At 41.6% G+C, this 27,015-nt stretch overlaps 1 protein-coding gene across 9 annotated transcripts in view; it reads left to right on the forward strand.

The window, feature by feature from the left end:
• The window catches only part of EPB41L4B (erythrocyte membrane protein band 4.1 like 4B), a 246,854-nt gene that overhangs the window by 115,005 nt on the left and 104,834 nt on the right, over positions 1-27,015 (forward strand). For 8 of the 9 annotated variants that reach the window (XM_073332653.1, XM_073332656.1, XM_073332654.1 and 5 more), the window contains 9 exons: positions 644-764; positions 8,558-8,645; positions 8,869-8,957; positions 9,298-9,367; positions 9,549-9,718; positions 9,927-10,036; positions 14,291-14,321; positions 15,984-16,017; positions 17,725-17,792. In XM_073332653.1, coding sequence (XP_073188754.1) covers positions 644-764; positions 8,558-8,645; positions 8,869-8,957; positions 9,298-9,367; positions 9,549-9,718; positions 9,927-10,036; positions 14,291-14,321; positions 15,984-16,017; positions 17,725-17,792 — 781 coding nt within the window. Of the gene's footprint in view, positions 1-643; positions 765-8,557; positions 8,646-8,868; positions 8,958-9,297; positions 9,368-9,548; positions 9,719-9,926; positions 10,037-14,290; positions 14,322-15,983; positions 16,018-17,724; positions 17,793-20,626; positions 22,052-27,015 lie in introns of those variants that run through there. The other variant, XM_073332662.1, reaches the window with a different exon arrangement.

Raw genomic sequence — 27,015 nt, forward strand, 5'->3', positions numbered from 1 at the left:
CATGGGAAATTTCTCACCAGTGTATAGGAGGTAGGGGCTCAATTCAGGAGGGTTCTTAGTTCAATGTAAGGGTTCTCAGCACCTTGCAGGATCAATACCAGCCTCAATCTATGCCTTCAAAAAAAATCTCTTCCCAAATATATACTACAGACATGAATATTATGATAGTGTTGGGGTTTTAGAAAATGCTATAATCAATTTCTTGACACTAGCTACTGTATCTTTACATTTCCATATATACAATATGGGAAGAAATATGCGATCATGGGAAACACTACTTAGTGATGAAAAAAATATGTTTCAATTAAAGGAAAATGCAGAATAACCTTGTATGTAAAAGTAGTGCATTTGATCTGAAATTATAGTCCTCTGGAAATCCCTTAAATGCAAGAAGTAGCAGCATTTCATGTGTTTAGAATTCTGAATCTGTGTCCTAAACTTTCCTACAGAGTTTCTAGTCTGATTTGTAATTTGAGATGGCAGAACTTAAGTACTCATACAGATGACAACGACAAATGTATATTCTAAAGCTTCTTCAGTAGGTGTGCTAAATGGGGATATGGAAATATCTTTGTAGAAGCAAGTTGTTTTTAATGTTGTGATGACAGAGTGACTTTTTTTCTGGCTTTCTGAATGATTCCAGCTGAACTTGGAGAGTGTGAGCACCCAGAACACACACCAGAACTAGTGTCTGAATTCAGATTTACACCAAACCAGACTGAAGCTATGGAATTTGATATCTTTCAGAAATGGAAAGAGTGCAGGTATGGTACCTGTGTGGTGGTGTCAGTTATAATAAAGTTACACAAGAGTTTCTTCTCCAAAATCAAATATTGCTGCATAGACCCCCGTTTTGGGATCAAACAGTCTCAATGTGTGTTGTTTTAGGGGTTTTCTAGAAACATCTAGAACCCCTTTAAAAAAAGTGGCAGGCATTAACATCAGACAGGGTTGTGTGGTTAAGTTAATTGTAAGTTTCAGCACTTTGGCTCCATTTTTTCTCCTTGACCTGTGTTCAAGGAGTTCATTTTCCACAAGTGAGAATTTTCATGCCTTCCAAGACTCCTTCACTTAAGCAAGCAAGACTCCTTCACTTAAGGTAGCACCTTCAGAGATCTATTTTTGTCCACACACTCAATCTTTCAAAGATTTCAGGTATTTGGTATCAAACCAAAAGCCTAAATCCAACCCTCCCACACTGGTTTTTTTTTGTTTTTTTTTGGGGGGGGGGGTGTTTGGATGAGGATGAAATCTTCATGTTAAACCCAAAATATTGAGCCTCCTTTGGTCAAAGGGAACTTGACTTTTGGAAATTGTGAAGATTGTATTAGCCACTGCAGTTTTTCTAAAACTTCGGAGCAGTTAAGAGTCTGGATTGTTGCAGTAGTACTGTGCTATTTGCCACTGTAACCAGTTACATGGCAGCAATCCAGTGGAGTAAGAGAGAATTAGAGGTAATGGAAACGGAATAACTGACACTGAAGCTGACTGTGGCGTCTAGCAAGCCAAAGGACCAGTACCATCTGTACCAACCAAGAGCTCTAGATGGGACTCTTTCTCTGACAGAATCAGCCCAGCCCCATAGGGATCCACCAACCACTCTCTTGTGGCAGCAGATCTGGCAAAAACCAACAACTGGAACATCTAGAACATCAGGACAGACTGAGACATACACTACCCTGGAGGATATCTTCATTTTTGTGGGCCCACAATCTCCTCTACTCTTGGACCCAATCCTTCTGAGTTACGTTTTGATCCCAGAAAAGGAACCACCTCAAGGAGAAGTTACTCCCCTAGTCTATCCAGGAGCCATAGCTTCCTCCCTGTCATTGACAGTACTGCTAATTGAGCTGGCTTTCTCATCTGCTGAATCCTATGTCCAGGATGAACCATCACCTACCTCGGGAGGTTAGCATAGACAGGACTTCAAGAATTTCTTGGACCTGTCCTGGGCTCAGGTAGGATTACCCTCCAAGAGATTTCTTGTATATAATGCCTTACCACCACCACCACCCTCTCCCAACCAGCCTTTGACTCCTCATAGTGGCCCTGTTGGTGTGCGGGGGATCCTTATGCATGACACGCAGATCCATGCACTTGACAAGAGCAGCACAATGTCCCTCTCCTCCTTGATAACAGCATCTTGCTTCTCAGGAATATGTGCAGGAGGAAGATGATGAGCCAGATCAGGTGGTACCAACAAGCATATCCTCTTCCTCACCTGATGAGGCAATTGCCCCATATTCACCCTTCCTGCCTGATGACCATAGGCAATATCAACAACTATTGCAGAGGGCGGCAGCAGAACTTCAGATCCCATTAGAAGACGTTCAAGATATGCAGCACAAACTTTTGGATATTCAGCAGCCCCCCAGACCCAATCAGGTAGCCCTCCCAGTGAATGAGGCCAGTATGGAACCAGCAAGAATGGTATGGCATACACCAGCAACCTGTATCTCTATGGCTAAAAGGGCTGAGAAGTGTTACTTTGTGCCCAGGAAAGGGGCAGAATTATTGTTTTCCCACTGAGCCCCCAACTCCCTAGCAGTACAAGCAGCCATGGAAGGATCCAGATAGCAACGCCCTAAAACCACTGCTGCGGACAAGGGAGCTAAACACCTGAGCCTTCTGGGGAGGAAGGTATTTATATCCATCAGCCTCCAATTCAGAATCTCTAACTACCAGGTCCTGTTAGCAAAATATTTTTTTATGAACTGCACAAAGTTCCTGGAATTCCAAGTTAAAACTCCCCCAGGAGGACAAGGCTCAATTCCAAACCCTTACTGAAGAAGGTAGACTCGTGGCTAAAACCTCCCTTCAAGCTGCGGTGGATGTGACTCCCTGGTCATTTATACCTCAGCCCCAAAGAGGATGTAATGCTGCTTGCAATGACTGAAGAGCATGAGTATCAACCTCAGGGCAGACTGTTAGGAGGCAGGGCAAAAACCTCAAATGGGTTGTGTGTCGTATACTTAGATTTCACCAACCAATTATCAAGTGCAAACTCCTCAAGCACTACAACAGCCTTAATATGGAGTCCCAGACAGTCCCCTGGGGTAGTCCAATCTATTTCGCCCCCCAGATAAGTGTACCTTTGTGATAGATGGCCCTTTACACAAGGAGTCACAGCAATACCCAAGTTACTTCCAGTTCCAAAGGACCGGTCACTTACCCCAGGTGAATTGCACCTTAGATCTCACCCCAAAGACAGCACTTGTAGCCAATCTTATAATAAACTATCTAAAGATTTATTTTAGTGGGGGGGACAACAGAGTTATTTACAAGGTTAAAGCAGGTGTGTGTGTTGTATTCTTAAATTTAAAAAGGTAATAAATCAACAAGCTCTGTCCTTTAGGGCTAACCCAGGCTAAGCAGCTGGCCGTCTCTTGCTTATGCCTAAAAAAACCTTGCCTCCCAGAGTCCAAGCAGCATAGAGGTACCTATGTTGCTGGGTTTTATCCCTTCATACCCTGTGCCTTGAGCTGCAAACTCAGCTGATGAGGAGGATTCCACATGCATGACTCATCTTTATGGGGGAGAGAGCAGAACAACAAACAATAGTCTGTCTGGTGTCAATGGAGCTTGCCTCTTGGGAAGGACATAACACCTTCTGTTTAAGATCAGCCCTTCACACTAATTAATGTCTCTCTCCTGTCTGGTGATTAACAGTCACAGAGGTTCACAATACAACTGCTCAAATATTTCCTCCCAGTATGGGATACAGATGTTATAAGTGAGATTAATGCATGCAGCAACTTACAAGCATTCAGTAAAGTCTAAACACATTCTTGTAATTCTAATACCTATTTTAAATGCTAATGCACAGTTGAGCCAGACTGATTCCAGCTATGTATTTATCAGTGTTCAACTCACACATGGGAACTTTGGCATGAGCTGGCACTTGGATTTCTGCCAGCATCACCAAGGAAGCATCATAAACAGGTATGTAAGCTGAGACCTTTTCCCCAGCCTTTCTAACACCAATGACCACATGAACAGCCGTGCAAGCATCCAAGAATTTAGAGGCCAGGGTATGCAGCCCCATCCCTCGATGACAGCTACTCAGCGTTTTCCACCAGCTAAAGGCTACTTTTGACAGGACTCTGGGGAGTTGCAACGTAACAATGATACCATCCTTGTCTGTTCCCAAATTCCCCTTTTGGTGGCTGCCTAGCATACATTGCCCACAGCTGGAGGGCTGTAGCAGACAAGTGGTTACTAGATATCATCCACTTTAGCGACCATCAAATTTCTTTCTCCCCCTTCTCAAGAAGCCCTCTTTCTGGCCCCTATACAGGGACTGCTCTCATGAGAAGATCCTCCTCAAATGAGGACCTATAGAGCAAGTTCCACCTCAGCATCCAGGGAAAGGGTTGTACTCCCACAATTTCATAGTTCCCAAGGAAAAGGGAGGATGGAGGCCCATTCTCGACCTAAGTCAGAGTTTATATTCACAAATTAAAATTCTGCATGGTTATGTTGGCCTCAGTAATTCCCTGCCTGGAAAAAAAGGCGTATGATGAGCAGCTCTCGACAAGAAAGATGTTTATTTTCCTGTGGACATTCACCTGTCCCACAGAAGGTTCCTCAGGTTTCTTTTAGGACAGGAACACTCCCAGTTCAGAGGACTCCCATTGTGTCTGACAACAGCACCCAAGGTCTTCTCAGTGGTGGTAGCACAGATGAGTGGCTACCACATTTTCCTGGTTTGAAACGACTGGCTTCTAACCGGCAGATCCCATCTGGAAGTTCAGTTGGCAACTTTGTCCTTGCTCTGCCTGCTGGCATCCTTAGGAATCTGCATAAACATGGAAAAGTGTACTTTGATTCCCACACAGCTCATCGACATTATAAGCATGACCCTGGACTTGACTGCAAGGAAGATCCCTCCCTGCAAACAGATTCTTAGTCATGAGCAGTCTGATAAACCAAGTCATTCCCAACCCAGAACAAAAGTCCAGATCGGTCTGTCTTTGCTCGGTCACATGGCCTCCTGCTCATATGTAAGGCCATTTGCTAGGCTGCAACTCTGTTGTCTGCAAGCCTGGCTCTGGTTGGTATATGTGCCCCACACAGCATGAACACCATCATGACAGTGCCAGTCAATGTCAGGGCTTCACTCAGAACCCCCAAATTGTGTGCATTGGAGTCCCTTTCCTACCCCCTACCCTGCCCTCTGCACACGTACACAGCCAGCATGATGATAATCACGGAGGCATCCCTCATAGGCTGGTGAGCCCACATGGGCAGTCACACATCACAAGATGCATGGACACTGTGGAAGGCTGGGATGCGTATCAATCTTTTGGAACCAAGTGCAGTCAGACAGGCATGCAGTGCATTCCTCCCACTCATATGATCCTGATAACATTTGGATAATGTCAAACAACAAGACAACTGTTTTCTATAACCGCAAACGAGGGGTAAAATCCTTTGCAGTGCACAGAGAGCAGTGGTTCTCAAACTTTTGTACTGGTGACCCCTTTCACATAGCAAGTCTCTGAGTGCAACCCCCCCCTTATAAATTAAAAACACTCTAAAATATATTTAACACCATTATAAATGCAGGAGGCAAAGCGGGGTTTGGGGTAGAGGCTGACAGTTTGCAACCCCTCATGTGATAACCTTGTGACCCCCTGAGGGGTCCCGACCCCCTGTTTTAGAACCGCTGGCATAGGGGCAGTCAACTTATGGTGCATCTGGAATCACATCACAATTTCTGTGATGCACCTCCCGGGCACTCAGAACTCACTGGTGGGCAGTCTCAGGAGGCATTTCATCCCCAATTATGAGTGGGAGTTGCCACCTTTTCAACCACTTGCCATGTCCTCAATGTCCCACCTGTCTGTCAAGGTCGCCTTCCTGGTTGCCATTACATTGGCCAGTGGGTGAGTTGAGGGCCTCATGGCCCAACCCACCATACACTATACTTCATCAAGAAAAGGTATCCCTTCACCTCCACCTAAAGTTCATCCCAAAGCTAATTTCTGAGTTCCACATAAACCAATCAATTCATTTACTGGTATTTTTCCTGAATGCCTCTAGTGAGGAAGGAGATGCCATTTTCTTGATGTCTGACAAGAATTGGCATTCTACCAGCAAAAAAAGAAACCATTTGGGAAATCACCCAGACTATTTGTTGCTTAGCAGAGTGGACACAGGAAGAAGTGATATCAGCTCAGATACTCTGTGGATTTCTGGTTGTATCCTCCTTTTCTATCAGTTGGCACATCGTCACATTCTGGGGTCTAATCCAGTCCACTGAAGGGTTGCGTTACCATCTGCTCTGTAACCATAGGTGCTTTAAATTGCTCTGCTGCTGTAATTCTCTTATCTGGATGCTCCCAGCCAGCATAGAAGTATGCATTGAGTGTCTGTATAATAAGCAACCTTGGACCAGCAACTCTGATTCCAGCAGCCTGTTTGCTACACTACAGGTGTCCACCAGCTTTTTGGTTACACCAGGCAAGATTAACCCCAACATCCCCTGTCCCAGATTTTCCAAAAATCATGTGTTCTGCAATATCCAGCCCTTTCCTGGACCATTCAGAGGAATAATGAGGTTTATTTGCTCCTTTAAAGAGACAAACTTCATAGTTTATCACTTTAAGTGGAGTTAACAATCACCTCAATTCAAACACAACACTGAGTTTGTTTAGATTAAAAAGTAAAACAAGTTTGCTAGCCAAAGGAGATAGGATCTCAAGTGAGTTCAGGTATAAAGGATAGAGTTAGAAATGGTTACAAGGAAATAAAAGTGAAAAACACTTTTTAGAGGCTAAGACCTAACAAAACTACCATCTTGTGTCAAGATAAGATTCTTACCATGCTCCCTACCAACTAGATGGCTGCCCTACCCCTCTGGTCATTATCTTCCGCAAAGTTCAAAGTGCTCGGTTCCTTTGTCACCTTAAGTGAAAGGTCACTCGATGTTCTTTGACCCTCTCTTTTATCATCCAGTTAACCTTTAAAATGGATTCTTCTGATGGTTGCCCCTCAAAATAAAATAAAGTATTCAAGCTGTGAGAAAGGAGACATTGAGTCTGGTGAAGGAAGTCCTATATTGGTTTCTCTCCAATTTTTTTTTCAAAAATGCAAATTGATCTGTTCCTGCTCTTTGCAATGCAAATGAATGGCCACTTGCCAGTGATTGCTAATCAAGTTTTATTACACCTGCTGGAGGCATCAACTTATCCTTAGTCTGGGAGAAACTTTCTTACCCACTCCCCAGACCTGCCTGGTAAACACACTGTAATTCCACATTTCCTTCATATTGTCTCTTGGGTGTTTACCTTATATACACCATGCAAGAATATTAATTATCTCTGTTATTAATTTTCCAGTTATACCTTACATGACACGTAGCTGATACAGTTTGACATTAATGAGTTGCAGTACACTGAACTGGTCAGGTCAGCAGAACCTCACTATCAGATACCAATAGGCCTCTTGCACTGTGATGCTGTTAAGGTCACCCAGATGGGGTGAGAGTCCATTCCACTAGAGGACAGGAAGTCTCTGTAGCGTCACTTTGAAAAATGCCTGGGTTGGACATTTGTAAAGCTGCAACCTGGACTTCCATACACACTTTCACAAAGCATTACACTCTGGTTCAAGCTTCTTCTGCTGACACAGACTTTGGAATTGCACTGTTACGGACATCGATACCTCCTGCATCCTTGCAACTGCCGCCTCCTATTGAGGACTGCTTGCCAATCACTCACACGTGAAGTACACCTAGGGACTGGCCCTGAAGAAGAAATGGAGGTTACTTACCTGTACCTACAAGTTCTTCCCCTCTGCTTCGGCTCATGACTGGATCCGTGGTAGACAAGGAGCTGGAAAGGCAGGCGGCCTGCACCAACCCTTATACCTGGGAAGTCCAGGGTGCAGGCGTGGACCAACGGCCGCTACTTGCAAGAGATTTTCAGGGCCCCTAAAAATATTTAGGATTCCCAGTTCCTTAACCGCTTTGAAAGAGACTGAGTTTTGAAATCGTTTTGAAAAACACTTCGCTACTTGGAGGTGTGGGGCATCATCAGTGACGGCGCTGCGGTGGCACAACATTTAGGAGAAATAGTTTTTATATTGGCGTGCTGTATAGCCAGCCAGTTATGCGCTTTCTTTGTAGAAATTAAGATTGCATTTGCATGTAACTGGCAGCATTTAAATGTAAACCAATCACTTTATCAAGTCTACGTGACTGGGTAAAAGGAGATTTGCATTCGGTGGTAAGAATGCAGGATGGCTAAAATGAAAAAGTTCTGCTGTGTATGAATTCAGCGGCATGGAGTCTGTGTGTATTCTTTCAGGAAAGCATTTAAGCCTCTAAGTAGGACCCTGCTTACATAGCAAAGCAATTAAGCTTGTGTTTAAATACTTTGCTGAACAGGGATGGACTAAGCACATGCATAAAGTTAAGCATGTATGTAAGTGCTTTGCAGAGTCAGGGTCCTGGGCAGGGGAGCCTGGGTAATGGATGAAAAGGGGAGTTATACTGTATGTAAGCAAGTATTCTATTGCAAACTAAAGTACATTTTCCATTTTATTTTTACAGGGGAAAAACCCCAGCACAGGCTGAATTGTGCTACTTGAACAAAGCTAAATGGTTGGAAATGTATGGTGTAGATATGCATGTTGTTAAGGTAAGACCTATATTGTCATTTTATTTCTGTGGGGAGTGGAAGAGATTGTAAATAGAAGAATGTGCATCTCTTTATAAATAGGTCATAATTCTCTACTATTAAAACATGCAAACAGACTTTGGTATTATGTCTTATAACAAAAGTTTTGAGTTACTACCATATTAATATTAAGATTTGTGCTAGTAACTGCATATTGATTATTCCATCATGTGTTTGATTGTAGGGAAGAGATGGATGTGACTATGCGCTTGGACTTACGCCAACAGGCATATTGATCTTTGAAGGAGCAAACAAAATAGGCTTATTTTTTTGGTAATTCATTTTTTGCTTTATATCCCTATTTGTTAACTGCTGAAATCCTTCCCCTTTTAAATAATGAGTTTTGGCTTGGTTTGAATGTATAGCGTGGTTGAGTTAAGAAGGGAGGTTGATTCTGCAATATCAAAATAGATTATGATACGTGCTTCTGACTAGGTCAATTTATGTTTCAATGAAATCTAAAGTGATTTGTTAAACATATATTTATATTTTAAATATGTTATGAGGTCAGATGTCTCATTATTGTAAACCCTCTTATATACATTTTGTTTGTTTTTTCTTTAACTAAATATCCTAAACTTATAAAATGCCTGTTTATTTTCTGTATGTGTAGGCCTAAAATCACTAAAATGGACTTCAAAAAGAGCAAATTAACACTTGTGGTTGTAGAAGATGATGAACAGGTAATTTTTCCCCCCTTACTCGGAACCTGATCCATTGAAGGGCTGAGTACGTTCAACTTTTGTTGGCCAACAGAAGCGGAAGGGGCTCAGCGCCTTGTTGGGTCAGGCCATTTCTCTTTTGTGTTAGCCATTAACGAATATTGTGCTTGCCAACTTCCAAAGTTTTTGTTTCTGCATTTAGGGCAGAGAACAAGAGCACACATTTGTTTTCCGGTTAGACAATGCAAAAACTTGCAAACATTTGTGGAAATGTGCAGTGGAACACCATGCATTCTTCAGACTGCGAATACCAGCAAACAGTAAATCTAGCAGATCTGACTTCATAAGGCTGGGTTCACGCTTCAGATTCAGGTATTTAATGAAATAACTGGGCATTTGTATTTATTTGAGGGTGCAAGAAGACACAGCAAAAAAATACAAGATTTGTCCAGTTCGTTCTGAGATTATTTATTTATTACTCTTTGCAAAGCAGCTTGGTTTCTCTAAGTGTGTTTGATAAGCACGAAGTAAGGGTGGAGTTAAGTCACTCTATCTAACTAAAAAAAAATTTTTTTTTTAGTGGTCGAACAGAGTATCAAGCAACACATGGGTCCAGGTTACGCAGAACTAGTACATTTGAAAGAAAACCCAGCAAACGGTATCCATCGCGAAGGCATTCAACGTTTAAAGGTGGGGCTTTTATTTAACCCACTTGAATTATACATATTCATTAAACTAATGAGCACACATGCATATTTCAGAATTTCTGTTGGTGTATAGGTGACCATATTACAACCAAACAAAATTGTAGCTCAGTTTGACGAGCATAACCGAATGAGTCACCAGCTGAAAAATCAAAGGTAGCAACTTTTTCCCTGAGTCAGTTTTGTTGTATTATCCTTTGTGTCTCCTGCATCCTCTCCCATCCTTCCTGTGTCTTTTCTTCTCCCCCATCCTCAGCCAGAGTTATACGTTCCCCGGGCACCTGCAAGCTCAGCTGCAGGTGCAAACCTGGAGCTACATCGGACAATTATTTTTGTGTAAATGGTTTGTGATTTTGGAATGTGGGGGGGTGGGGGAGGCAACACTTTTGACTTTCTCCCCTTTCCCTTTCTGCATGGGAATGGGGAGAACCACATCTAGAGGTACTTCTCTGTGTGTGTGCATCTAGGGGGCTACTGATCTCATCTTTTGTTTCCACTGTGCTTATGTCAGCTACAAAACAATCTTAAAAAACGGGGGTAGTTTATCATTCTCTGAGTCTGTCTCAGTGTGGATCCCATTGTAGGCGCGCATGCACCTCAGGGCATGTGAGACCAGTATTTTTTTTTTTTTGAGTAGCAAAGTCTGCCCGTGCACCCTGTGCCTTCTCATGGACCTGAGTGACAGTATAAAGGGCGGCGTGGCCGTGACACACTCTCATTCCCTCTAACTGCTTGTGGCACTAAACCTGTGGAATGTCCGACCTAGTTCTTAGCTTTGGCTACATTTCTAAAAACCTTCAGAAATTCTTCAGAACTCTGTTTTGATTACCTGGATTTTTTTTTTTTTTTGACCGCTGCAATCATATCAATCCATCTGAACCCAGTATCAATAGCTTGGTGCGCACACACACACCCCGTGCTGATCCCCGTATATATACCCTGTACAGCCCTGTCCATTTTGCAGCGGGGACACAGTAGGAGCTTCTTCTGTCTAGATGAGTTGCACATACCAAGCAAGTGCTCTGTGTACCTGCCATTTTCCCCTAGGACATGAGATGAAGCTCAAACTCCACCTTCTGGAACAATCCATGAAGGTATCCTCAGGAGATGAGCTCCAAGGTCATGCTAGTGGACAAGCCAATGTCATCCAGGGTTCCCCCAGCAGACAGGCTACGCCTAAACCCAGTGCAGAGAAGACAGCACCGAGAAAGGAACTGGCACAGTCGCCCCCAACACGGAGAGGAGTCACTTCAAATAAAGAGGCAGAGACTCTGGGGAAAAGGTCAGTGTGTTCCCCCATAAGGAGAAACAACACACTGCCTCTGAACTGCACCCCTCAGTGTCGACATTGACCATGGAGGATGAGCCTAGGGGAGAACTGGAACAGCCATCAGTGCTGAAGCACCTGCCAATACTGGTACAAATTCTAGGGCAGAGAGCCCACTACAAGATGTCTACTCCTCCTCACTATCACCAAGGCATATGTTCTCTCCATCTTCAAGTAGAGAACCTTCTTCCCTCAGCTCAGTGGCTGACACCATGGAGAGGCTCACCTGATTCCTCAACAGGGCTCTGCCCCAGCCACCTCCTCAGGAATGGCACAGGATTGGATGGTATTCTTACTACTATGGCCCTATTGGGGTTACTGGGGTCCACCATCTTGGGCATCGAGAAGCCAGACTCAACTGTGCTCAAGGAAGAGGTCCCTCCTCCCTTCAGCATCTCTGGCCAGACACAGAGTATCAGGAAGAACAGGATTCAGTGTTAGAGCAAGACCTGTGTTCCGTATCACTACCTGAAGCCCTCTCATCTTTCATCTTCTGGCGAAGGGGTAGATCCTTGGCATCTAGCTGGGAGCCACACTGGTCCAAGCCATAGCTCCTCCCCAAGTCTGACAAGAGCTCTCTTGGTTGGCTACTCCCAATGAATATATGGAAAGGGATCGATCCCATTCTCTGCTCTCTCCCTAACTGTTGTACTTATCATAGGCGCTTCAAGGACAGGATGGGATGCCTGCCTGAACCACCTGCAGATGCCAGGAACATGGTATCAGAATGAACTAAATTTACATATGAGCATCCTGGAACAGAGAGCCATCAGACTGAATAGAATAATAGCAATGTGGGGCTGGGAGGAACCTTGAGATGTCATCAGGTCCAGCCCCTTGTACTGAGGCAGGACCAACTAAACTTAGACCATCATTGACATGTGTTTGTCCAACCTGTTCTTAAAACCTCCAATGATGGAGATTCCACAACCTCTCTTGGAAGCCTGTTCCAGTATTTAGCTACCCATAGAGTTTAGGAAGCTTTTCGTGCTATCTTACCTAAATCTCCCTTGCTGCAGATTAAGCCCGTTGCTTTTTGGCCAACCTTCAGGTGACATGGGGAACAGCTGATCACCATCATCTTTATAACAACCCTTAACATATTTGAAGACTGTTATTGGGTCCCACTTCAGTTGTCTTTTCTCAAGGCTAAATATGCTCAGTGTTGTTAACCTTTCCTCATAGGTCAGGTTTACTAAAGCTTTCATCATTTTTGTTGCTCTCCTCTGGACCCTCTGCAGTCACGGGGGGTAATACCAAATGCCTGAACTTCTGCTCCAAGGGAAGCATGAGCCCAGATTCTCTTCTTCAGTGGTCTCGAGGACTTCTCTATGTCTCCCCACTAAGTCCCCTGATTTCCAGGATATTGTCCAAGACCAAGAGGGACAAGGCTACAGTCATCCTGAAAGCTCCTTGCTGGCAGAGGCAGTTTCAGCTGTCAGACTGCTGCAGTTGTCCATGCAACCTTCCATTCACCTCCCAGCTTGCCCAATGTCAGATCTTACACCCAGACCCCCAGTCGTTGCTTCTGTTGTCTTGGATATTGGCTGTTTGAGCCTTACTGACAGAGACGGCTCCCTTTTCCCCACAGCAGGAAAATTCTGCACCAGGAAGACTTTTTTCCACTGTGAGAATTCTCCACTGGGCAGCCCAAAACAATCTGGACCGAAAGATCCTGACGTATGTGCTGATCCTGAAACAGGACTGGCATTCAGTACTGCCAGGGTTCACCTTGCAACAGAATCAGCGAGTCATGCTCCAGAACAGTCAGACTCGATCTTCTTGCACCCGATGATGTTGAAGCTAATTAAAGGCCTCCTTCATATCTGTCCTCTAGTTAGAGACCTGTCTGCCTTGTGGGATCTCGTGTCATCCTCCTGAAGCTCATGGAGCTTCCCTGTGAGCTGCACTGGAATGCTCCATGCAACATTTTACTATCAAGGCAGTCTTTCTGCTGGCTATTGCTTCAGCTTGAAGGGCTTGTGAGCTCCAAGCTCTCATGGCCAGACCACCATACACATTCTTCCGTCTCATATTTTCACCTGATCCTAATCCATTACCTGACCAGTCTTCTTCCCAAAGCTGCACTCACTTCTGGAAGAGAAGAAATTACATATCTTGGATGTAATTAAAGCTATACTGTATTACCTTGCTAGGGTTGATCCATTTTGGCTCCCCCCGCCCCCTTACCCTTACACACCTCTTTTTGGCCATTTCTGGCACATCCAAAGGCCATGCTATCTCATCAGAGAGACTCTCCAAGGGAATTACACAGTGAATTTCAACCTGCAATCAGCTGGCTGGCAACCTGGTCACTTTGTCCATCAAGGCACTCTCCACGGAGGCACAGGCTGCATCTACCGCCTGCTTCAGGAATGTTCCTGCCTCTGAGATCTGCAACATGGAGTAACCCACTGACTTCTCTGAAAAATTATGCCCTTGACATGGCAGCCAGGGCTCTGGCAGAGTTCAGAAGACCAGTTCTTCAATCATTGTTTGGTTCAGCTAATGTTCCTCACTCCAACATCCTAAGAGGCTACTGCTTGCCAGTGAATTACAGTGGGATCCACACTTACCTACTGAAGAAGAGAGAACGGTTACTTACCCTACAGTAACTGTGGGGTCAGTGCTGATCCCATGACCTGCCCTCTATCTCCGTTTTTTGGAGTCTGTAGTTAATACTAGCTTTGAATCATAAGGGAACAGAGAGAGGTTTGCAACTTCATTGCCTCATGTGGGAGCACAAGGTACATGCGCAGCCCTGTCAGATGCTGCTACTCAAAAAAAAAATATTCCTGTCCTGCATATATGAGGTGCACTTAGACTACAGTATCTCAAAGAACCACAGTTACGGTACAGTAAGTTCTCTTTCAAAAGTAAATGTTGATTAACCTTCTTTTTTTTTCTTTAAAGCAAGCAATCCTGTGAAGGCAGCACAACTGTGGTAAGTGTATCCAGATTCTCATTGCGTGTTCATTGTTATGGTTTGGCAACGAGTCTTAAGTCCCTGTTCCTGCATCAGGGTTGGCTAGCACGGAATCCTGCACCTGTGCTAGCTGACCACAGTGCAAGATCAGGGGCTAAGCACGAAACTTTGTTTCTTTTATTTTTGTCTGAGTGGATTTCTGTCCTTTGAAAGTAGGAGCAAAATTGCGCTTATTTTCTTTCTGATCTTGTGTCATTATGTTGAGCACCTAACACTATCTTTGCTGCTTTGTAAGTTTAAAATAAATAGTCTTTTCTTTGCCCCTGAATTTTCCCTGTGGTACAAGCAGACCTTTGCTGAGCAGACTACTAATGCTTTTGAATTTGTAACGTCGGGTATAAATTTTGTTATACCTCTCTAAAAACAGAGCACTGTGCTACGTAAAACTGAATTAGAGGTGTTATTAAATTAGCATTTTCATGTGGTAACTTACTCATCGTCACTTCATAATCGTGTGAAATCGGGAGTACATGGAACCACACTAACTTCTCTAGCTCTTAATTTGTGCTATGCAGTTGTGTTGCCCCCCCCCCCTTTTTTTTTTTTAATGAAATGTCACAGTAGCAACAGTACAGTTATGGTGAAGAAGGTACTTGAATTATGAATCCCTAATTGCAGGTGCTTTTAACTTTTTAAAAATTGGTCTTTGAGCTGCCATTTCTTATTTTGTTAGCCAGGGAATGGATGGTGGGGTTTATTATGTTTGTTTTTTCTGTTTTGTTTTTTGTTTAATTTGCCCATGTTTGTCTTATCAATTTCAGAAATGTGGAGGAAAAATGTTGGTTTTCTCCAGTTAGAAATTTTTCACACTTTTTTTGCACTTGATTAAATTAAAAATGCCTTGTATTTTTAAAAAGTTCAAACTTGCCATGAACTTGGCCCTAAATGAGGACAAGCATCCTTACGAGCTTGAAGAAATATAGTTTAAGAAAGTAACACTTGCTGCAGACTTTTTTGGTATTCTGGAATATTTGACATTTTTATACTATTACTTAAGGGTTTGCTCTTGCAAACACGTGAGTAGTTCCACTCAAGTCAATGGGATTACTCCTCTGTGTAAAATTATGTACTTGCATAATGCAGGATCTGAGAAGTTTGTGTCTCTAGTAGTCATAAAAGGTACAAGACATTGTACCTGTGGGGTGGGGAGGGAGGCTGAAATGATGTTTGTTTAGCTGTCATTTTCATTTTGTTGTTTTTGTGTAAATGTAATATGCAAGGATCTCTTAATTTGCTTCGTAGCTCTCTAACTACTATTAAAATGGACTGCTAGCATTACAGAATTTTCAAGGACTGATGGGTTAATGTTTTCATTGTTGTTAGACGACGACCTGAAAAGACACATCTGTCCTGGTACCGACATGTTTCCAATATTCCTGAGAAGTTTAGGCCTCAATCCTGCAACTGGCTCCATGAGGATGTCTGTGCTTCTCCAGATCCTCATTAGACTTAGAGGGTCTCCACACAGGCATAGAACTTTTCCTTTGTGTAGCCAGTTGAAGGATCAAGTTCTCAATCTTGTTCACCCACATAGCAAACTCATTCATGGAAATGATCCATTTTCTTATTTTTTGTCAGTTTTAATTACAGAACAGCTATTTTTTCTTTGTCTTATTTTAGTGCAAAAAATAATCCTGAAGTCCATAACTACCAGGTAAGAGTAACACTTGCTGAAGGGAATATTGACTTTTTAGTTTTATTACTTTAGCTGTAAAGTTGTTGCTGCCTCTAATTAAGGTGACTCATTTTCTCCTCTCTCCCGCTTCTTCCCTGTTATTTTGATTTGTTCCTTTCATACCCCTGTGGTGCAATTTTGTTCTGTCTCTCTAATTGCTGCCGCACAGAATTTGCAGCCCAGTGGGGAGACTATTTCTTTATGACACCTTTTGCTCCCTCCTGATTCTGGGCAGCTCTGGGGACTAGAAAGGTGCCCCAATCATTTAGACAGCCTTACAGGGCCTGTTTAAGTTATGGCAGCCTCCTGGGCCACAGCACCACCCAGAATTTTGGCAGCGTTGCATTGTGTGGGTCCATCCCCAATACACCTCCTATGCCAGGGCTTTTTAGTAGGTGTCTGCAGTAGGCAGTCGTACAGTTGTCTTCCATGGTGTCTACACCAGGGGGAATCCTCCTCTGGCTGGGTTGGGGGTTTTTACAGCCCCTTTATGCCATTCCTTCCCTTGTAACCAGGGTAACAGGCCTGGAGTGGAAGTGAGGATCTCACTCTTGTTTCATATACTTCACAGACGCATTCAGTGCTGCTGTGGGAGCAGGTTGCATTTTCATCCAGAGTGAACGCATGTATGAGAAACTAATTGTAATGTATTTTTCAATTAAAAAATTTTAAAACCTCCATAGTGATTTTGTTCCACTGTCACTGTCTCATCAGGGCTTAATGGGCATAGGAAATGTCATCAGCATGGTGTTGTCCTTCTGGACCTTACTGCTGTAATAAACCTTCTCTCCCTCCAAAATCTGACTAAAAATGGCTTTTCACCCATTTCTCAAGCAAACAACAGATATGCTGAAATTATGCAACAGAGCAAAAATGTGGGTTGTGACCTCTTTCCAAAGGGAACAGCAAAAACATTTCCTCACTTTCATTCAGCTGTGACCAAGCTCATGCTAGGGCTTCGTAAAGGTCCAGACTTGAAGATCATTTCACCAAAAGGCCCCATGCACATGTTGAGTAGCACGGGAGCGAGGCTGAATCTTGCCTTTCAAATCCCTAGGTAGTGCTGATATCCCTGGTTGACTGCTATCTTCAATCTATGACAGACTACACTGTACAGAGCTGTTCTACGAATAACAATGTCCCTTGGATTATGTCTACACTTGAAACTGGGAGGTGTGATTCTCAGCTTCTGTAGACATATTGTCATTAACCAGCACACTAAAAATAGTTGTGTAGTGTGGGCAGAAGCAAATGGCAGCATGGGCTAGCCATGTTGAGTACAAACCCGCCTGAACCCTGTGGCTACCTACTCTGGACTGCTAGCTTGTGCTGCTGCCTGTGGTACCACGGCTGCTGCATTATTTTTAGCACAAGAGCTGGAATTACACCCCCAGCTCCAAGTGTAGACGTCGCTGTCGGTTCCATGGTAGTAGTTCATGCTCACGTCTGTCAACAGCTGCAGTTGTGATATTTGGTATATTTTTAAGACAGGTCCTTCATCATTTTTTGGTACAACTGGTAATGGAAGTATGAAATTGCAGTAACAATGCAGGCAATTGTAACATGAGGATGATGTAATTGAGGACAACTCTTCACTTTAAAAAGAGCTCCATAGAAAATTAATCAAATGCAATCAGATTAAGAAGCGATACAATGATATAATCAAAGCTAATATTTTATTTCCAGCCACAGTATCACCCTAATATACATCCTGGTCCACCACACTGGCACCCTCATACTCCTGTGAACGTAAGGTAAGCTCTCTCCATTGTATGAGAGGGATCATTTTTTTTCTTCTTTATTTTAAACAACCTGTTGAATTAGAACTATGATGAGACTATGAGGTGATATATGTTAATCACTTCAGTTTTTGCTTTGACATATTCTAAGTCTATTAAACTTATTAGAAGGAAGTTGATAGTTTGCTTAGATTTATTTTTAATGTATTATTCAGAAAAAAATTTTAGGATTAAATTTTCCTTTTGAATTAATTTCTGTAGGTTGTGTGTCTGGCAGGGAGGTGCTTCATATTTTTAGTCAAATGAATTTTACTTTGATTAGCATTTAATCTGAGAAGACAGTGGAGCATGTCCTTTCAGCGTGGGCTTAAATCAACAATGTACAGATTCAATGTACAGCGACTTTTTTCTGTACTCCAGAAGCTTACATGGAAAATTATAGTGCTTTCCTATTGAACATTGTATTAACAGATTGGTAGATTCAAAAAAAAAAATCACAAAATTTTAAAACTACCACTTGAAAATTCAGTATCTGTATAGCTATGAATATGGCTGATCTTACTACATAAAGACTTAAATTTTAGTGCTATCAGACAGGAATTAAGTGAAAACAAGTTTGGAAGAAACTCAGTCTAAATTGAAATCAGCGTGGTTTATGTGCTTTTTCCCCAGGTAAATATAACTCTTTTTGACTTGTATTATTTTATTGCCAGACAGTGTCTAGGACTTTCATATATAACTGGCACCACCTTGAGTGTGTAATATTGCTGTTCTCATCTATCCCCTCTTCCTGCCTCTTCATTTTAGTATTCTTAGATAAAACAATTCTTTCACAGGGTAGGTGGAGTTCGGTTCTGAGTGTAGGTGAGCGTGAGCAGTAAGGGTAGGCTGTAAAGTGGAAGAAGGGATAGTCTGCTCTGAGATTATGGGACTGAAGAAGCAGGGAAAGGGCGTAGTGATGGAAGACACAGTATTTCTCAGGTGGATCTGCAGATTTTTTATCTCCATCTCAAAATTGCTAGAGAGTCTGGTAATAAAATAAATGTTAAGGTAAAAACAAAACTACATTTATGGAAAAAGCTTTAAAATATGTAATGAATCTGACATAAAATTACTGTTCAAAATCTCTCCTGTTGATTTTAACACAGAATGAGTTCAAAAATCTCCAGTTTCCTGTTACCAGGGAGTAGCTGCATCTACAGAGATTTTGTAACCATTTAAGGGTTTTTTCTAAAAAGAATTTCCATTTATGATATCAGTCTAGTTAATTCTGATATTTTTAAAGCCTAAAACTTTCCTTTAGGCAGAGTAATGTTGAAATAAGCAGAGCAGTGTGTTAAAAAGTTTGTAAGAGAACTTTTTTTTTTTCTTCAGTGAAGATTAAGATCATTGCAAAGAGCTACAGGAAAATACGAAAAATGGCTTTTGCAAAGCTAAGTCTGTAAGGGATACATTATAGACCAATCCTGCAGGCCCTCTGTCAGCTGAGTCCTGAAAGGTGCTGAGCAGGCTGGCCCCAATCCAACAAAGCATTTAAACACATGCTTTCACTTGAAGCATGTCAGTAGACTCATTGAAGTGAATGGGACTACTCAAGTGATAAAAGTTAGAGCATGTGTTTAAGAGGTTGGGTAAATTTGTCAGAGTGCTCAGCCCCTGGCAGGATCAAGCCCTGGTTTCATATAACTCCCGCAGCTGGGCTTTCAGAATTGGACTTGAGGTGGGACAAGAGATAAGGGGAGGATGTTGGTGGGATACTCTGTTCTGTTTTGTAAATAATGTAAACTCCAAAATAAGAAGGTGCAGAATCACTTTCCATCTTATCTCCATAAAATCTCCTCAGTAAAACTGTTCTGTTGTTACTCAGTTAAAATCTTATAGGATTGAAGTTTCTTCCAAGATCTAACTGAGGTTAGTGGTCATTGTGTAATTTTTAGATTTATTATTGAGGTTCCCTTCAAGTAAAAAATAAAAACTTAGCTTTCAATTTTAGATTCACAGTTTTCAGCCTACTTTGGTAGCGTACAAAGAAAGAATGTTTAAAAAAATTGGAGCAACTTCAATGTATTAATACAGAAGTATGTCTGGCATTATGCAATTATTTTTATTCACTTTTCATCATGTTGCTTAAAACAACTGCTTCTTGAAATGATTTATGGTGATTTGGTACATAGTACCTTCAGAAAGCTTGGGAGAGTGTGGTGATGGTAGTAGTTACCTATACCAGTACGCTAGGGAAAACATATTTCTTCCTAGTTGTTTTTCAGGGTTCAGAGTGAATTTGTACCCAAACTTGTATTCTAGCTGCAGGAACTAGAAGTTTTGTTTGGTTTAACAGGGTGGATGTGTAACTAAGTCCATGGGCGTTGAGCAAATGGCAGTATTTATGGGTGGATGATTGATTGCTTCATTGATGTTACTGTGTTTTTAATTTTTAAGCCTTTGGGAAATAGTACTTCCACTAGTTCAACTTTTTTGCATGATTCTGCATTTATTGCTCATTTGGCAAAGCCACTTAGCCTTGCTGCAGTTAACTCTTTTCCCCTGGAAATTCAGTGGCTTTCAGGCATGATTATTTTTAACATTTGAAAGAAAAGATTCTAAAAGTGCTGTGCATGTGATCTAATCCAAAGTGCATTGAAGTCAATGGAAAGACTCCCAGTGGCTTCAGTGGGCTTTACATCAAGCCCATGATTCTATCCACCACTCCCTTCCATGGGTGTTCACTCTCCATCATTTTTCATGTGCATTTTAGAGCCTATCTGATAAACTCATATTACTGTATAGCATTCATAATTGTAAAATTTACTTCCACCTCTCACTAACCAATAACTGTGCAAATGGTACAGGCCACCCTACCATGATGACAGGCCATATTGGAAACCAACCACAAGTGGAGATGACTGCAATTTACAGTATATCCAAGATCAGAACCAGAAGAATTTAGGAGGAATCCAAAGTATGGTGTACCAAGATAAACTCATGACAACACTTTGAGAAACTGGGTCATCCTAATTTCACCTACCATCCTAGATGATCATTACATTCCATAAGCATTGTCTGTCTGTGCATTATGTTAAAAGTATATTGTGTAAAAAGTGTGTCTTAATCTGTAGGGTCATCTTGTCTAGTGTTCCCGGACAATCTTGAAAGAAGTATTTTCAATATTTTTTGTAAAAATCTGATAAGTTTTGTGAAAACTGGTCAGAGTTCACTGTGGCTCAAGTTCTGACATTTTTGTAAATTGTTAAATTTATCATATTTTTGTGGGACTCTGGGCATGTTTCTTTAAAATATTACACACCGCATCTTATTATTTTATCAGCTTGTTCTAATTTATTAACCCAATTAAAAAATGAATGATCAGAAATTTAGTTTCTGAACCGATACAAGGACAGGAGATGTGAAATAAATGAAAAACAGAATCAAAACTCACTTTTGTAATTAAAAATTACTTAAATGGCCAGTGATAAAGGGATCCTTTTGACATAATCAAAGGTTTTTTTCACAAAATAAAATTACCGGTGTTTATGTAACTTTAAACACAAGTATAGGGAAAACACTACAATTTTAAATTTAATAGATTACTCTATTACTACTCAGATTTATAGATTAAACCAATGAGAAATTGCATACTATGCCTAAAGGTAGTATTTGCTGCTATGAACACAGGAATGTTAAAAAATAATGCCTTGATAATGGGTGTTGCTGTCTTTTGTCTGATTTTTTTTTTTAAATGAAATCGTGAATGTAAACCATAAGGAAGCATAAAACTACCTTTTGAAATTTTTTCTCCAAGAGGGTGATTCAAGAAATAGCTTGTAATCAATGTAGTACTTGAGGGAAGGGGAAACAGAGGGTCCTGATAAATAAAAAAGATGTTAGACTTCTGCGAAGTTGGATGTACACTTGACAGACTCAGGCCCTTACAGAGGCGTGACTGGTACTTTGATCACTCGCCTATATTTTACTCAGAAAGTCGTAGTGCCATCTTTATTCATATTTTCTTATTAATTTGGCCTTATTATTTGGCCTTTTGAAGTTTCCTGGAATAAGTAATATTCTTTATATTTGGGATATCTTAAACTGGTAGGTTTTTTTTAAACTTGATTTTAATAAGCATCCATTTGTAAATAGGGATAACCCTGCGTTTTTTCAGAGCAAATTTGATAGTATATAACTTTGTAAAGTATATTTGTTTACAAATGCTATCATTAATATTTGTTTTGATCTTCCTTGTATGTGCTAAGTACAAATAAACATTCTCAAGCTTCTGGTTTTGTTTTGGATATATTATTATTAATCTGTTTAAAAGATATAAATACAATTTTTGTGGACATTAGGGGAATGATACACCACTGTGGTGTTCCAGTTTTATGCTCAGGTCATTGTGTAGCATCAATGATGTAATATTGGAGTGACCCAGTGATGAATCAGGCCCAAGATTTTCGTTGGAATCCACTGGAAATACTTGAAGGCTCAGTGCACTGTGATGTGAAAGTGCCGGCATAATATGCATGGTCTTCAACAGAGTATTCATCACTTCATGATTTTGTTGTGGAACTTCATTAGATTTCTATATATATTGTTTATACTCGGTATTTTTTGCTGCTGTTGTATAGGGAGCTGAAGACGTTTAGAGCAAAATGGCTTAAAGTGCCACTTTAGCCCTATGTTGAAGATTGAAGTGGTGCATAAGCCTTGTGCTAGATCTCTGCATAAGGGTGAATTTTGCCCTTTATGATTATTTGTATATAGCAGTTTTCATACCCGGTACCAAATGGGAAAGCACTTATCTGATCTTATTCCTTCTCTTTAGAAGCACCTCAGACACTCCTGGCTACATTTTTTATGGCATGCCCATCCCTGAGTACTCAGTGGTCCTGAATACCTATAACAGCAGTGAGATTCAGGGGTAAGGAGGGGTTGGTATTGCAAGGAATAGGGGCAGGTCGTCTCCTGCTCCCCTTCACTCCATCCACAGTTATTTCCTTTGGGGAGGACTAAAAAGGTAAATGGCTGGTCTCCGCTACAGGGAGAGCGGGACGGTCGATGCTGCTGCAGTCGATGCAGCAGGGATCGATTTAGCAGGTCTAGTGAAGACCCGCAAAATTGACAGCAGAGTGCTCTCTGGTTGACCCCAGTACTCCAGCTCTTCAAGAAGAGTAAGGGAAGTTGTCCGGAGAGTGTCTCCCATCGATTCAGCACCGTGAAGACACTGGGGTAAGTTGACCTAAGCTATGTCGACTCTAGTTACGTTAGTCACATAGCTGGAGTAGCGTAACTTAGGTCACCTTACCCTCATAGTGAAGACAAGCCCAAAGTCTGACATTTTGCATTTAACCTTTCTCTCCAGTGATGCGGCTCTGACTTCTGCCACTGCAGTGAAGTAGGAAGAGACTCTACTTTTTGAATATGTATTGTAATATAAAGGGCACTTTGGTGTTTGTTTGTTCTAAAATTGGCACCCCTACTATTTAGAAAGTATGATTAGCTAATAAATGGGTGATACCAACCTTTGGATGCTAGAAATGCAACTCACCACTTTCACTTCTTAGCAAGGCAGAAATCTTCATGTTTTAAAGCAAAATTCTATTGCTTAACTCTTCTGAGAATGTTTGGTGAATTTGACTGCTAAAGGTAACTCTTTTAGTTTAAAAATTACTTTATAATAACTTTTGAAAATCTTTGGCTGTTCGGATTTAAGACTGGATCCTATTTGCAGGCCACTATAGGAAACCTCTTTTGATATCACAGTTTTGCATTACAGTTCCTAAAATACTTTAGGTCCATTATCTATTGAAATAAATGTTCTTATGTCATGTTGTATAGGTTTCCTGCGAGGATTCCCCATAAGAATGCCACAGGATATTTATTTAAAGTAGTTCTCAGTTGTGTTCCAAATAGTAAAATACGCAATTTTTCTATATGTACAAAAGTCACTTTTGAAATCTTTCCAGTTGTCCTAAGTAAACAGATACCACCACCTACTGAATGCTAACAAAGCAAGTTTTCCAGGATGCCCATTGTACTGTAGGTTTAACTTCTGAAAATGTTCTTCATCCTAATTTTTAAAAGTTTAATTTAAAAAATTATAATTTCCTTTGTATTAGTTGTAGGTACTTTTCAGAAAAACTCTTTGAAGACTTATCCTCTCCTGATTCCACAAGAATTAGAAATGTTGTAGCTATGTTGGTCCCAGGATATGAGAGAGACATGGTAGGTGAAGTATTATGTTTTATTGGAGCAGTTTCCATTGGTGGAAGGGACAAGCTTTCAAGCTTCACAGAACTCTTCTTCAGGTCCAAGTTGGTCCAGTAAAATATCTTCTCTCTCTCATATCCCAATAAGACCTGACGAATAGTTCTGCGTAGCTTAAAAGCTTGTTATGTCCACTAACTGAAGCTGGTCCAATAAAATATATTACCTCACCTGTCTCTTTCAAGAAGTGGAAATTGAATGGTCACAAATGGTGACAAAACTGTCTTTTCTGCAAATTAGAGATGCTATTTGATGAATAGACATCACACCAGGAATCAAAAATTACACTGGTTTGTGTTCGAGTATATAGTGGAGAGAGTCTCAGATCTGCTGGAGCACCACTTGGTGCATTCAAGAGGGATTGGGGCTAAGGTGTCTTTACGCCATCTTTCTGTACTCCTCCCATCCCCCCCAGTACTGGAGGATATCTGGCCAGTTCAGTCCCAGCACAACTCAGTGCAGCCTATTCTTCAATGCAGCAATTACTAGACAGAAAAACACCAGAGTACCAGTCTCCCTCCTGCCCTGACGTCCCTCCTACACCAGGGACTCCAGGAGTTGTTGCAATGCCAGGTCTGTGACTTAGGCTAGGTTTATGGCCCATTGCAGCATCAGAATATTGGCCTGGCCCTGAGACTGTGGGCTGTAGAAACAGGTTCTAGTATTGGGGAAGATGGCATCCCTTTGAATTAATTCTTCTTAGCATGGGTTACTTAACCTGTGAGTTTTCTCTTCAATTACTTAATCATGAATCACTTTGTCAGCTGAAGTGCAGATTAAAAATGAAGGGACTATATCATGCAATGCAATTGCATAGCTGTCAGTCTGGGGTGTTCACTCTGACAGAAATAACTGAGTTCTGCCAAAACATGTATCAGTGGGCCAAAATGCAGACTTCTCAAGTTCAAGGATTGCTTGCTCAAAGGCTATAGAATCAGGTGGAGCATCTAGTATGGCAGGTAAGTTGTAATATGTCTTTTGTCTTTCAGATCCCAAACCAGTGCACCAGAAGAGCTCTCTTCCATCTTGTAGAAATAGTAGTATAAGAGCTTGCAAATAATTTGGTAAATGTAACCACTGGTGCCAACAAAAATTAAGCTGACTGAGACAGGAAAAATGAAGATGCTGATATGACTTGATTTTTGGCATACGGACTCCCAAGTGGGGTAGAAAAACATAATCAGGATATGTGAGAGAGATTCCCTGCAGTGGGGAGAGGCAGGCCAACTTAGCTCTGCATTTCTTTTTGTTTGTTTTTTGTGGGGAGTTTTAAATAAAAGTGTTCTTCAGAAGTTTCATGTCCTTGATCCAGCAGGAAGCCAGGTCGGTGCTATTCCCCCAGGAACCACCTGGCTTGAATGAGGACCACTGCAGCACAGGCTCACTGAGGACCTAATTCAAAGTCCATGGGAAGACAACATTGATGGGCTTTGGATCAGGCTCCAAGAACAGTACAGTGTTTTCCTTTTGCTTTGTAAAGTGGGGAGCTGAGGAGAGCAATATTTATCGGTTATTGCAATTCATGCATCACCATTAGTGCTGACGGTTAGCCAGGAAACAGAAAATTACTCCCCCCCCCCCCTTTTTATTTTGTTTTTTTGTTGTTGTTGTTGTTTTGGTAAGGGTCTGTGGATTCTTCAAAGGCCAGGGCATGCTGGAATACTTGCTTCTGCCACAAAACAACGGCAACCAAAGAACCTCACTTTGAGAGATTAACCTGAGCTAGCTTCGCTGGTTAGATGTAGGAACTTGCCTCTGTGTTCACTGCACTTGTTCCACGTTGTGAGGATGAAAGCTTTGGGATTGCTGGAACTCAGAAGTTTTGTTTGTGTAAATAGCATGTTTGCATCACATTTATTTCTGTTTTAAGAATGAAATGGCTGCATTTGAAAAATAAAAGGAGTACTTGTGGCACCTTAGAGACTAACCAATTTATTTGAGCATGAGCTTTCGTGAGCTATAGCTCACTTCATCGGATGCATACCGTGGAAACTGCAGCAGACTTTATATACACACAGAGAATATGAAACAATACCTCCTCCCACCCCACTGTCCTGCTGGTAATAGCTTATCTAAAGTGATCATCAAGGAGGTATTGTTTTATGATCTCTGTGTGTATATAAAGTCTGCTGCAGTTTCCACGGTATGCATCCGATGAAGTGAGCTGTAGCTCACGAAAGCTCATGCTCAAATAAATTGGTTAGTCTATAAGGTCCACAAGTACTCCTTTTCTTTTTGCGAATACAGACTAACACGGCTGTTATCTGAAACCTGTCAATTTGAAAAATACAACTCAATTTTTATTATTCGTGCTTATTATGGTAGTACCTAGGGGCCAACCAAGAAGGGAGGGGAGGGCATTATGCCACTGTACAAATATAGAAAAACATAGTCCCTATCCCTTTGGTGACAAAGAGTTTACAGCCAAAATAGAGAAGATAGACACAGGTTCAGGGAAAGGGATAGAACAAACATACTACTTCATTAGTGTATATTGTTTGTTGCATTCCCATCCCTAGAGATACCTTGAAAAGCAGTCAAATTCTGAGAGAGACTACAATTGAAGGAGCCAGGTTTTCAAAAGAACTCAGAGCCCAGCAGCTCCCATTGTTCTCTTAAGTGCCATTGTATTCTGAAAAGTGATGGGCATTGTGGGCTTCCATATTGAATGTTTCTCAAAGATTGCCATATCATATGTGCTAAGTTTTTCTTTCTGCCTGACCTGCCAAAAAAAACCCACCAACCTAACCTGGATTCTGAAAGTCAAGTTGGGTTCCTTCCTTCACATGGCTCATCGCCCGTAATAAAGGTTCTGCAGGCCAAATTCTGTATCAGTTATTGGCGCACCTTTGCAATCCAGTTTTAGAAGTCTGACCCTTGATAGTTCCTTCAAATAAAACAAATTGTTCCTTAACAGCTAGCCCTGTGATATTTCTGAATGTGGGTTTTAAGCTCTTCAGGGCAAGGATCTCATCAT

This window comes from Lepidochelys kempii, chromosome 2, assembly GCF_965140265.1.
Source record: "Lepidochelys kempii isolate rLepKem1 chromosome 2, rLepKem1.hap2, whole genome shotgun sequence".
Lineage (NCBI taxonomy): Eukaryota > Metazoa > Chordata > Testudines > Cheloniidae > Lepidochelys > Lepidochelys kempii.